At 42.3% G+C, this 13,057-nt stretch overlaps 1 protein-coding gene across 1 annotated transcript in view; it reads left to right on the top strand.

Annotated features, from left to right (window-relative positions):
* The window catches only part of dip2bb (disco-interacting protein 2 homolog Bb), a 43,122-nt gene that overhangs the window by 21,236 nt on the left and 8,829 nt on the right, over positions 1-13,057 (top strand). The window contains exons 7-28 of the mRNA XM_067373668.1: positions 3,651-3,770; positions 3,862-4,059; positions 4,162-4,253; positions 4,789-4,899; positions 4,976-5,099; positions 5,192-5,301; positions 5,387-5,489; positions 5,617-5,681; positions 5,823-5,916; positions 6,000-6,119; positions 6,237-6,351; positions 6,442-6,581; positions 6,825-6,961; positions 7,056-7,136; positions 8,116-8,243; positions 8,336-8,450; positions 9,225-9,426; positions 9,552-9,664; positions 9,936-10,016; positions 10,141-10,264; positions 12,504-12,625; positions 12,753-12,864. Of these exons, the coding sequence (XP_067229769.1) occupies positions 3,651-3,770; positions 3,862-4,059; positions 4,162-4,253; positions 4,789-4,899; positions 4,976-5,099; positions 5,192-5,301; positions 5,387-5,489; positions 5,617-5,681; positions 5,823-5,916; positions 6,000-6,119; positions 6,237-6,351; positions 6,442-6,581; positions 6,825-6,961; positions 7,056-7,136; positions 8,116-8,243; positions 8,336-8,450; positions 9,225-9,426; positions 9,552-9,664; positions 9,936-10,016; positions 10,141-10,264; positions 12,504-12,625; positions 12,753-12,864 (2,607 nt within the window). The remainder of the gene's footprint in view (positions 1-3,650; positions 3,771-3,861; positions 4,060-4,161; positions 4,254-4,788; positions 4,900-4,975; positions 5,100-5,191; positions 5,302-5,386; positions 5,490-5,616; positions 5,682-5,822; positions 5,917-5,999; positions 6,120-6,236; positions 6,352-6,441; positions 6,582-6,824; positions 6,962-7,055; positions 7,137-8,115; positions 8,244-8,335; positions 8,451-9,224; positions 9,427-9,551; positions 9,665-9,935; positions 10,017-10,140; positions 10,265-12,503; positions 12,626-12,752; positions 12,865-13,057) is intronic.

Below are 13,057 nucleotides of genomic sequence, written 5' to 3'. Positions count from 1 at the left end.
CTGCCATTGAATGTATTCAGGCAGTTCAACACTGACCGAGCACGTTCCTCTGTGAGGCGTGCTATCTGCTCGACCGAATCCAACTCCATACCGAGAAAAGAGATCCTCTGCACCGGGGCGAGTTTGCTCTTTTCCCAGTTGACCTGAAGCCCCAACTGGCTGAGGTGTCTGAGCACCAAATCCCTGTGTTTGCACAACTGATCCCGGGACTGTGCTAGAATGAGCCAGTCGTCGAGATAGTTGAGAATGCGAACACCCCGTTCTCTCATGGGAACAAGGGCTCCCTCCACGACTTTCGTGAAGACGCGGGGAGACAGGGCCAGCCCGAAGGGTAGGACTCTGTACTGATATGCTCGACCTTCGAACGCGAATCTCAGGAATGGCCTGTGTCGCGGAAGAATTGAAACATGGAAGTACGCGTCCTTCAGGTCAATCGCTGCAAACCAATCTCGGGGACGGATGCACTCGAAAATGCGTTTCTGCGTGAGCATTTTGAATGGTAGCTTGTGGAGGCTCCGATTCAAAACTCGCAGGTCCAAGATCGGTCGTAACCCGCCGCTTTTCCTGGGTACAATGAAGTAGGGGCTGTAGAACCCCGACCTCAAATCGGCTGGAGGGACCGGCTCTATCGCGTCCTTCGCCAGTAGGACTGCGATCTCCGCACGCAGGACAGGGGCATCGGCATCTTTCACTGTAGTGAAGAGGACGTCCCTGAACTTGGGGGGGGGGAGCCGGGCGAACTGAATCGCAAAGCCGACCCTGATGGTCCGAAGGAGCCAGCGAGACGGACTAGGGAGCGCTAACCCGGCTCGCAGAGACCGTACAAGCAGGACCAAAGGGACCACCGGTGTACCCGCAGCAGGGCAGCGAGGTGGAACACAGGGACGCGGCTCGGGGGGCTCTCTTTGTGAGGCGGCGTCACAGTGTGCTAGGCAACGCTTACCTGGCTCCACGGATGGACAGAGGGAGCAGTCGAGGCTTTGGCTGCCCGCTGCTCGCTGCTGTCCGCTGGCGACAGAAGAGGGGGATGAGAGTGGTGAGGTTTTTCTCCTCCCACTGCTCTCCAAACCCTCTTCAGACCTGGAAATGGAGGAACTGCTCTTTAAAATTTGGGTACCGCTGCCTCTTGGGTCAGTGGCGGAACAGAAACAAACCCAATAAAGGATTTACCACCTGGCCCTCCTCCAGGGGTGGAAGAGCAGCCCCACCCATCTCTGGGTCGCCCGTCTCAGGGGTGATTCTCACCAACCAGTTAAACAGCTGCAGAGACGGGAGGCGTCATCTCCCCGCAATGGATACAGCAGAGCCTGCTGGGCCGGAGTTTCTTGCAGGGGACGACACCCTTGGCGACGAGCAGACTGAGGGGCGGCCCAAGAGGAACTCAATGGTTTGTCATGGGAAGCTCCCCTATCCGCTACTAACTGAGGAGAACCGCTGGGCTCAGTCCTCGACAGTGTCACCGAAAGGCCACCTCGTAAGATGGGAGCATTGAGAAAGCATTTAGCTTGACAACCTCTCACACCTCACAAGGTAAGCCAGGGGGCACTTCTGGACCACGGAGGTGGACATCGTCTGGCTGAGGGCCTGCGCGGTGAATTTGATCACGGTTAGTCAACAAGCGCAGCTCAACCCCAGCACAGAACTACCCTCATGCAAAAAGAGTGCCTTGGCCTCACATGCAGGGTGGGTGTGGTCTGTGTACAGCCACCCCATCCAAGAGGGTAGTGAGAGAGGAAAAACTTATGCAGATTGGCACCTTTGGCATTCCATATTTATGGCACCAATATACCCCCATACTGCCAAGTTTTCCATGCACATCTGGAAGACCCAGGAAAGCATGGCTGTAAACTCTGAATCTGAGTCAGCATAAGCACACACCATTACAGTGGGCAGCGTCACCCTCATTTCCAGAGCATAACAGCACTCTCTCCGATGCTGCAATCGACGTCTGTCCCTCAGCTGGAGCTCTGAATGAAATGCTAGGTTCCCCTATGAAAAGGACCAGCAATCCAATCCAGAAACTGCACAGCTTGCAATGCGCTAGAGAGGGAGGGGCCCTAGGGGGTTGGTTCCCCGAAGGAACCCCTCAACCTCATGTCACCCAAGCCATATCAGCAAAGTAGACCTCTTCTGGTGCACCAGAGAGGGCGCTACAATGGAGATTACGCAAGGGAACCGCGCATCTAGAGCGCCGAGCGAGCGCTGGGTTGCCGTGACAACCCGCGCTGCAGCCCGGCAGCTCGACGGCACACGACACGCAGAGGAGCGAGAGGTTTGCTCTCGCTGATCTCCGCGGTCTCCCAGAGTGTCGGGCAGAGCCGCGGCTGTGCTTTTACACACAAGCGGCAGCTGGCCAACAACAGAGGGGACTCAAGCTTCCCGGAGAAAGAAGAGTCACGACCGGCGTGTCGACGTGATCATGTTCTCATATGAAAACATGAACACCCACGAACATCATTTCAGCACGCGCCCAGACATGCGAAACGGTGATCGTGGCCGTCAGTGAGGACAGGAACGATCGCATCCAGAAACACAAGTAGGATGTCGTCTTTAAAAAGACGCGAATCTACTTGTGTAAGCTCTTTCAGGGACTTTACTCTTTTAGAAGTGCTGAAGCACGCAGGGGAACGGCCACCGCAACACAGACAGGGATTGTGTGCAGCCTGTCATGTGCTTTCTCTCTCTTTGAAGGCGCTCACTCTTACCAGCCGTAAAAACGGCTTTTCAGCGCTCAAAAGCGCACCGTACCGGCCGTGAGAACAGCCTTCTGACGCTGTCAAACAGCTATTTGCTCAAAAACGGCAAACGAAACAGAAAAAGAGAGGACGTCGACCCCGCTGCTGTGCTGTTCGCCCGCACTCGGAAAAAAAGAGAAGTTCAACCAAAAGCTTGACTCGTCTTCTAGCAGACACTCGCTTGCAGAGAACAGGAACAACACCGTTCGGCTCCGAAGCGAAAAGCTGAAGATGCAACGCACCTGCTGCTCATTATATACCCGCGCTGCGAGGCGAGCAGCTGATGCATATGATTGCATGCCAATGTGCATTGGCTCGTTTAGTTACACTCGAAGTAGATTGGCCTCTCTAGCGAGATTCCTATTCGTCGGTCTGTCCGACGTACGTCGAACGTGACCGACTGAATGGGAACTTGTTTTCTATTTTAATATATTTTTAAATTGTAATTAATTGCTTTGATGGAAAAGCTGCATTTTCAGCAGTCATTATTCCAGTGTTCAGTGTCACATGATCCTTCAGACATTATCCTAATATGCTGATTTGGTGCTCAAGAAACATTACTTATTATTAAATGTTGAAAAATATTTGAAATAGATTTTTTTTATCACTGTAAACGTCTTTACTGCCACAATTTAATGCATCCCTGCTGAACAAAAATATTGATTATCCCAAACTTTTGAATAGTAGTGTATAGATAATTTTACTGATTTTGTGTTCAATTTTTTATATAAGCCATTGTATATCTTTGGACCAGGACTGATAAATACCACTGTAGGAGAGTGTAATACATGTTTATACATTTACACATATGCTCTAGTCATGATTTACGAATTCCTAGGTCAGTTGAAAGTGTGCGTGAGTGTGTCTTTGTTCGTCTGTCTCATCCCACCCTGCCTGACCCCAATCCTGGCGTAGGTGTTCCAGTGTCCAGTCGTGTGTCCACAAAGATCCAGCAGCTGCTAAACACGCTAAAACGACCCAAACGCCCACCACTCAGTGAGTTCTTCATGGATGACCAAGAGGAGATTGTGGAAGGTATTCGGATAAATTCAGTTCTCGCCATTTCTCAGACACGCTCTAAAAGAATGGTGCAATAATGTAGATCAATGCGTTTATTCCTCCTCAGTTCCTCAGGCAGATCCTAACACCCCTAGGCCAGAAGGCCGGCAGATAATCCCAGTGAAGGGGGAGCCGTTGGGTGTGGTCAGTAACTGGCCTCCTGCTCTTCAGGCAGCATTAACTCGATGGGGTGCCACACAGGGCAAAAGCCCCGCCCTCACAGCTCTGGATATCACAGGAAAACCACTCTATACACTTACGTATGGTAAGACTGAGTTAGGTCACCTGCAGAGCACTTATCTTGATTGAATGCAAATGCTGGGGTTGGCAGGAAAGGTCTATGGACTGATTGGTGTGTGATTGACAGGGAAACTGTGGAGTCGTAGTGTAAAGCTGGCCTACACTCTCCTCAACAAGCTGGGAACCAAAAATGAGCAGATCCTCAAACCAGGAGACCGGGTAAAAAAAAACTCCAAGTCATTTAAGATCGTTTCCTGATAATATAACTCTGTTTTAGGTGTTTACATGATACGTTTGTGCACATAAACCAGTGTTATTTTAGTATTATTTGATTATTTATGTCCTGTTTTTATCTTATTCTAGTTTTCATTTTAATTTTAGCTTAAATTTTATTAATTTTATGTGCTTTAGTCATGTTTATTTTTTCTATTTAGCCTTATTTTTTTTATTTAAATTGAATATGTCATTTTAGTTCTTCAACTTAAACTTATTTTATTTCAGTTGCCAAAGCAACATTTCTAATTGACATTTCTATTATAAGTTTTTCATCAAATATTTATATTTTATTTCTGCTTTATTTCAATTAGAAAAATGATTTTGAATAGTTTTAATTTTAGATAACAACACTGATGTAAACACTCATTTACTTCACATTGATACAAGTAGTATATATTGTTAGAAGCAACTTTCATTTTAGAAAAATGCTGCTGTTTCTCTTTAATTACTTGCAAGTAATGTTTTGTTATTAATCCAGGTGGCGCTGGTGTATCCTAACAGTGACCCTGGTATGTTCTGGGTTGCTTTTTATGGCTGTTTGTTGGCAGAAGTCATTCCTGTGCCCATAGAGGTTCCATTATCCCGAAAGGTAGCCACCTTAACTAAATGAAGTGCTAACCATTCATATTGGTATTGTGGTCAAAATGTTTTCCGTGTGTTTACAGGATGCAGGTAGCAGCCAAGTTGGTTTTTTGTTAGGTAGCTGTGGAGTGGGTCTGGCTTTGACCAGTGAGATCTGTTTAAAGGGTTTACCCAAGACCCCCACTGGAGAAATATTACAGTTTAAAGGTCAGAGTCTTCACATATTCAAATTATATCCATGTCTTTTCTAAATTATGCCAATTTTATGATGGATCTAATACTTGTTGGGTTTCTGATAGGCTGGCCCAGGTTAAAGTGGGTTGTGACAGACTCCAAATACCTCACGAAGCCTTCGAAAGACTGGCAGCCTCATATCCCTACAGCCAACACAGACACGGCATACATAGAGGTAAGATCATGTGCTTCATGTGATTCTGTGTGTGTATGTTTGTTGAATACATGTAAATCTCCTTCTTTCTCCTTTTCTCATGCAGTATAAGGCCAGTAAGGAGGGCACAGTGATGGGTGTTGCGGTTTCAAAAGTTGCCATGTTAACACATTGCCAGGCACTAACTCAGGCCTGTAACTATTGTGAGGGTGAGTGATGCTGTTGCTATGGAAACACCAACCTTTTGTTGCAGCTACAATAAAAAAAGATATGAACTAGCTATGCAGCTTTTTGCACTGCTTGTTTGGAGATGTAATGGAGTACGTCTACATGCAGGTGAGACACTGGTGAATGTTTTGGACTTTAAGAAGGACATGGGTTTGTGGCATGGAGTTCTTACGGTGAGTGACGCACACACACACACACACAATTATTGTATGGTCCTAAAATAGGATTATTCCCCCACAATTTTAATTTTGGGGTAAAATTTGAGTTGGGCACTTTTCGAAGCATTCGCCCAATAACACCTGTGTGTGTTTCAGAGTGTGATGAACCGAATCCACACCATCAGTGTTCCATATGCAGTAATGAAGGCCTGTCCACTGTCTTGGGTTCAGAGAGTTCACATACACAAAGGTACAAAACACACACAAGACCAAATGTCTGTCTGTCATCTACACACATTTGTTTGGAAATGATGAACGTCTGTGTTTCTACAGCACGGGTGGCCTTGGTGAAGTGTCGTGATCTGCATTGGGCAATGATGGCTCACAGAGATCAGAGAGACACCAGTCTGGCCTCCTTGCGCATGCTAATTGTTGCTGACGGAGCCAACCCTTGTGAGTTGCGCTAACAGGCCTCCTGCAGAGACTTCATAGGAGATGATGTTCATTTAATATTTATATTTAACTATTAAACTCTTTTTGTCTCTGTATCTCCATCTTTTTCTGGTTTAGGGTCGGTTTCATCATGTGATGCATTTTTGAACGTATTCCAGGCTTACGGTTTGAAGCCAGAGGTCATCTGCCCGTGCGCTACATCGCCTGAGGCCATGACGGTTGCCATACGCAGGTATATCATTTTTAGACAAAAAAAAAAAAAAAAACTGCAGGGATGCCATTTTTTATTGCATTGTTTCTTGATTGTGTGATCTTTCTCCAGGCCTGGGGTTCCCGGTGCTCCTCTTCCAGCGAGAGCCATCCTGTCCATGACTGGGCTGAGTCATGGGGTCATCAGGGTCAACACTGAAGACAAGAACTCTGCTCTCACTGTCCAGGATGTGGGACATGTCATGCCAGGAGGTGTGTGTGTCTGCTACTAATGCCAATTTTATAATTTAATCTTATGTGATTCACATGTCTACACTTACAAAAAAAGAATCATGGGATTACCGTGGGTCTATAGACCATGGTAATACTATGGTATTGTCACTCACATTTTCTTCAGAGAAAAATCCAGTTCATAATACCATGCTATCAAAGTTTAAAATTTGTTTGTCATATGTGCATGCCTGAAGTCAGCATGTGTGTTTATGTGTGCTTTAGCATTGATGTGCATTGTGAAACCGGATGGGCCGCCCATGCTGTGTAAGACGGATGAGATCGGAGAGATCGTCGTGAACTCTCGTGCTGGTGGAACCATGTACTACGGCCTGTCTGGAGTCACTAAAAACACCTTTGAGGTATGGCAATCAACTTAACGCTCTCATACGCAGACAATGATAAAACTTTGTACTGAATTGCACACCATTAACATATTTTTATGGAATCTCACAGGTGATCCCAGTCAATGCTAGTGGTGCTCCTATTGGTGAAATCCCATTCGTGCGGTCGGGATTACTGGGTTTTGTTGGACCGGTAAGAGTGTGAAAGAGAGGGACAGTGCCATTTTTCATGTGTTAAAATTAGGGCTGTCAGTGTTAACGTGTTAAAATAATTTAATGCAAATAAATTACTGAAGCACACGAAATTGCATCATTAATGTCATTTACATCACGCAGTTAGATGATCTTAGAAGTCGGAAGTTTATCATAATCCAATAAGCGAATTCAATCAAACAGTCAGTCCAAAACTGTGCTAATGTAAAGAAAGCCAGGCTGATTACATCAGAAATGGCAGAGAGAATAGAGACTCATGTTGCATTTTCAGTTAAATATTCATTCCGGTGTGTGTTTCGCTTCAAAAAAAGAGCTCTGCCATATTTTGTGATTGTTTCTGAAGAGCGTGTGCCTTCACACTCTGTGAAATACAGACTGAATGGGACGTCAGAACATCCCACTGCTGTATGGCCAGATGATACGCAAACTATGTTTCTCAGTTGGATAAAGCAAACCAGCATCTTGCTAGTAAAGTTTTGATGGATGAGGATTGCAATCAATGCAAAGACTATTGCGGTGATATAAGGGAGTCTTACAGTAAGCATGCACGAGTCCGTTATATTGATGCACAACGTGGTCCTGTTCGGTATTGCAGTTTGACTTGTCTAAAATGTAAACAAGATCTATGCTGTTGCATTGTATACATACTATACACTGTGAATTCTGAAAATTTGGGAATTCATATGTGCTTTGTTGTGCATAAATCTATGAATTAATTGGACATCTTTTATCATTTGTTATTTGGTGTCTTTTTTGGAAAGACACCTAAATTTACCTTGAAAAAAGCTTGCAGAAAATACAGTTTTGTGAGAATCACCCTTCAGTCTGATGGTTTACCTAGCTGGATATAGCAAATTATGACAAAATGAATGTGTTAAGATAAATGGTGTATGCTTAATTTCACAATTTATTGACAGCCCTTGTTAAAATCTATTTTTTCATCTCTCCTCCTTCCACAGGGTAGTCTGATATTTGTAGTGGGTAAGAATGAGGGCTTGCTAATGGTTAGTGGTCGTCGTCACAATGCCGATGATCTAGTAGCAACAGCACTAGCGGTGGAACCAGTCAAAACTGTGTACAGAGGCAGGTGAGGGTTCCCCTTTGAGCAAAATTGAGTCTTAATCATTTTTAATGAGAATAGATATTAATCTGATATGTGGATGTGTATGTGTTTTGTAGAATTGCTGTGTTCTCAGTGACTGTGTTCTATGATGAGAGGATAGTAATCGTAGCAGAGCAGAGGCCTGATGCCAGTGAAGAAGACAGCTTCCAGTGGATGAGTCGGGTTTTGCAGGTACAGACATATTTATTCTGGTACATTAGCAAATATATACATTCTGTGACTGTACTGCCAGTATGTGCTATGGACTTTATCACATGGTAGAAAAGTTGTTTGTAGGGATTATTATTAAATATTTTTAATTTAATATTTATTGATTATTTAATGTTTATGGATTATATAAAACTAATTATATGTTGTCTAAAACAGTGTTATTATTGTTAACTAAAACTAATAAAAATCAAATTTAAAATTTAACCTTTAGTACCATAATAAGAAATAAGTTTGTTACTAAATTACTAAAACTAAAACTGAATTAAAAATAAATAAATAAATAAAATAAAAACTAAAAATTCCAAATGCACATAACAAAATTACTTAAACTAATGAAAACTGAAAATATAAAAATAAAAGATTATTATATAATATAATATTATTTATTAAAGTAAATATTAATAAATACTATAATAGTATATTAAAAATACTAAAATTACACTGGTCTTATTGGCAGTATCTGGATATGGCAGTCAGATTAAAGCATTTACATTGAATATGATCAAATTCTCATTAATATCAGGATATTTATGTACATGTTAAAGCAGTCAGTGATTTACCATGGTTACGGTAAAATCACAGTAATGCACAGCATTGAGTGGCTTATTGTTTATATACAGCAGTTATTTCATTGTTTAGTTTAATAATTTAATATAATAATTAAAAAGTTTGAAAATTCTTTATGTATGATTTATTTATTTGTTGGTGGTTTTGTGTATTGTTTCTTGACTCCAGGCAATTGACAGTATTCATCAGGTGGGATTGTATTGTCTTGCACTGGTTCCTGCCAACACCCTGCCCAAAACTCCCCTGGGGGGCATTCACATCTCAGACACCAAGCAACTCTTCCTGGAGGGGGCGCTGCACCCCTGCAACATCCTCATGTGCCCTCACACCTGCGTTACCAACATGCCCAAACCACGTCAAAAACAACCAGGTGTGTATTCAGGGATTAAATGTAGATCTTTGAGATGAGGGAGCCTGAAGGTAAAAAAAAAAAAAAACTGATGTTGTGTGATATTTTTCTCACAGTGTTCTTTCCCGTTTTTATGTCTTTCATAGTCGGTGTCGGCCCTGCATCCATCATGGTGGGTAATTTGGTTGCTGGGAAAAGAATTGCACAGGCTGCAGGCAGAGATCTGGGACTGATAGAGGACCAAGACCTGGTCAGGAAGGTAAACTCAGATTTTGCATTGTATTGTGAGCACGTAGAGCAGGAAGTAAATAATGCAGACAGATTATTTTAAGTTTTTCATTTGAAATGCATTGTAATATTTTAATGCTTTCGTGTGGATGCAGCTGTGCATGTGGCCTACAATGATGGTAAGCACTGAGATAATTATGGCACAATCACATGCCACGGGCATGACATAAACATTTAATGCGTTTATTGATGTTATATGTTTGACATTATTGATGATGAACTGTCTGTCTTGTCTTTTTTAGCATCAGTTCCTTACAGAGGCTTTACAGTGGAGAGCACAAACCGATCCTGACCATACGCTTTATGTACTTTTAAATGCAAAGGTAAAAAAAAAAAATACTCCAAAAATATACACCAAAACAAATAGTGGAAGTAATAAACTTGATCAAATCCTCATTGAAAATTTCTGATTTGCTGGCCTATATTGCATTCTCTCTTTCTATCTAGGGAGTGGCAGTGTGTACAGCTACATGTGTTCAGCTTCATAAAAGAGCAGAGAAGATTGCTGCTGCTCTCATGGAGAGAAGTGGTATTAACATTGGAGAGAATGTGGTGCTTTTGTATCCACCAGGTAAATCACACATACTTTGTCCTCTGTTAAGACCTGTTATTAAAGGATATTGAGGACTGGACAGTTAAAAACAGCAAAGTCATGGGTATTTACAGAAAAGTGCTTTTTTTCATTTCACATGTGAAGAGGGTATTAACATAAGAGGGTTAGAGGGTTAGTTCACCCTATAATGAAAATTAAGTCATCATTCACTCAACCTAGTGTTGTGCTAATGCAGTATGCCATTCTGTCTTTTTCAGACCACAAAAGAATGTTCCATTAATGTGTTTTTATTAATCTTGATTTCTCTTGTGTACTCTTTCTGGGCAAGTCGAGTGAACTGTTTTGCTAATAGAGTCTCATGAACATGTAGTCGTGCACAGAATGCCAACGGCCAAGGATTTTCATTAAATAATACATTAAATTTTGGTTTATATATATATATATATATAAAACTAAAACTATTAAAAATTAGAAAAGCACATGAAAAAATTACTAAAATTTAAATATTATATAATATATATATATATATATATATATATATATATATATACTGTATATATTACACTATACAGTGGGTACGGAAGGTATTCAGACCCTCTTAAATTTTTCACTCTTTGTTATATTGCAGCCATTTGCTAAAATCTAAGTTCATTTTTTTTCCTCATTAATGTACACACAGCACCCCATATTGACAGAAAAACACAGAATTGTTGACATTTTTGCAGATTTATTAAAAAAGAAAAACTGAAATATCACATGGTCCTAAGTATTCAGACCCTTTGCTCAGTATTCAGTAGAAGCACCCTTTTGAGCTAATACCGTTTTTCACACCTGGATTTGGGGATCCTCTGCCATTCCTCCTTGCAGATCCTCTCCAGTTCTGTCAGGTTGGATGGTAAATGTTGGTGGACAGCCAGTTTTAGGTCTCTCCAGAGATGCTCAATTGGGTTTAAGTCAGGGCTCTGGCTGGGCCATTCAAGAACAGTCACAGAGTTGTTGTGAAGCCACTCCTTCGTTATTTTAGCTGTGTGCTTAGGGTCATTGTCTTGTTGGAAGGTAAACCTTTGCCCCAGTCTGAGGTCCTGAGCACTCTGGAGAAGGTTTTTGTCCAGGATATCCCTGTACTTGGATGCATTCATCTTTCCCTCGATTGCAACCAGTCGTCCTGTCCCTGCAGCTGAAAAACACCCCCACAGCATGATGCTGCCACCACCATGCTTCACTGTTGGGACTGTATTGGACAGGTGATGAGCAGTGCCTGGTTTTCTCCACACATACTGCTTAGAATTAAGGCCAAAAAGTTATATCTTGGTCTCATCAGACCAGAGAATCTTATTTCTCACCATCTTGGAGTCCTTCAGGTGTTTTTTTAGCAAACTCCATGTGGGCTTTCATGTGTCTTGCACTGAGGAGAGGCTTCCGTCGGGCCACTCTGCCATAAAGCCCTGACTGGTGGAGGGCTGCAGTGATGGTTGACTTTCTACAACTTTCTCCCATCTCCCGACTGCATCTCTGGAGCTCAGCCATAGATGACGGCCAGCTCTAGGAAGGGTTCTGGTCGTCCCAAATGTCTTCCATTTAAGGATTATGGAGGCCACTGTGCTCTTAGGAACCTTAAGTGCAGCAGAAATTTTTTTATAACCTTGGCCGGATCTGTGCCTTGCCACAATTCTGTCTCTGAGCTCTTCAGACAGTTCATTTGACCTCATGATTCTCATTTGCTCTGACATGCACTGTGAGCTGTAAGGTCTTATATAGGCAGGTGTGTGGCTTTCCTAATCAAGTCCAATCAGTATAATCAAACACAGCTGGACTCAAATGAAGGTGTAGAACCATCTGAAGGATGATCAGAAGAAATGGACAGCACCTGAGTTAAATATATGAGTGTCACAGCAAAGGGTCTGAATACTTAGGACCATGTGATATTGCAGTTTTTCTTTTTTAATAAATCTGCAAAAATGTCAACAATTCTGTGTATTTCTGTCAATATGGGGTGCTGTGTGTACATTAATGAGGAAAAAAAATGAACTTAAATGATTTTAGCAAATGGCTGCAATATAACAAAGAGTGAAAAATTTAAGGGGGTCTGAATACTTTCCTTACCCACTGTATATTACACTTTCATTCTAAAAAGTCAATGCAGGAGAAAAAAGAGAAAAACTAATTTATGACTGTTATAAAATAATAAAAACATTATTTAAATAATTTTTTGCATTATCAAAAATTTGCATTGCATAGGAATTCTCTGTGTGTGCAGGTATAGATCTGATCGCAGCATTTTATGGCTGTTTGTATGCTGGTTGTATTCCTGTCACCGTGAGGCCTCCTCACCCGCAGAACCTCTCAGCCACTCTGCCCACTGTCCGCATGATTATCGATGTAAGTCTCTGTGTTTGCATCTGTTAAACACCTTTATTTTCCTTTAACTGCTTGGTAGTGAAGGCTTTTCAGCAGCCAAATTCTAACATTGTTCAATTTTCTTATATCTCTCTCCTGGTGTCCTCAGGTCAGCAAGGCTGCTTGCATTCTCACTACTCAGGTTTTAACAAAGATTCTCAGATCTAAAGAAGCAGCAGCTACAGTCAACATAAAAACATGGCCCATCATAATAGACACAGGTAACACACACCCGTCAATTTTCAATATAGCTGCTGTGCAGAACATACTGTACTTTGTTCATGTAATAATAGGTTCAAGTCATCTGATATGGTATGATAGTGTAGCATATATATTGGATCAACTTTTAGTTTTGTGTAACAGTCTTACAACAGACTCTTCACCACAATAAAGTCACTTTAGGCACTAACAAGT

Source organism: Chanodichthys erythropterus, chromosome 21 (genome assembly GCF_024489055.1).
Source record: "Chanodichthys erythropterus isolate Z2021 chromosome 21, ASM2448905v1, whole genome shotgun sequence".
NCBI lineage: Eukaryota > Metazoa > Chordata > Actinopteri > Cypriniformes > Xenocyprididae > Chanodichthys > Chanodichthys erythropterus.
Note: the sequence above shows the minus strand (reverse complement) of the source record. Positions and strands in the feature narration are given on the sequence as shown.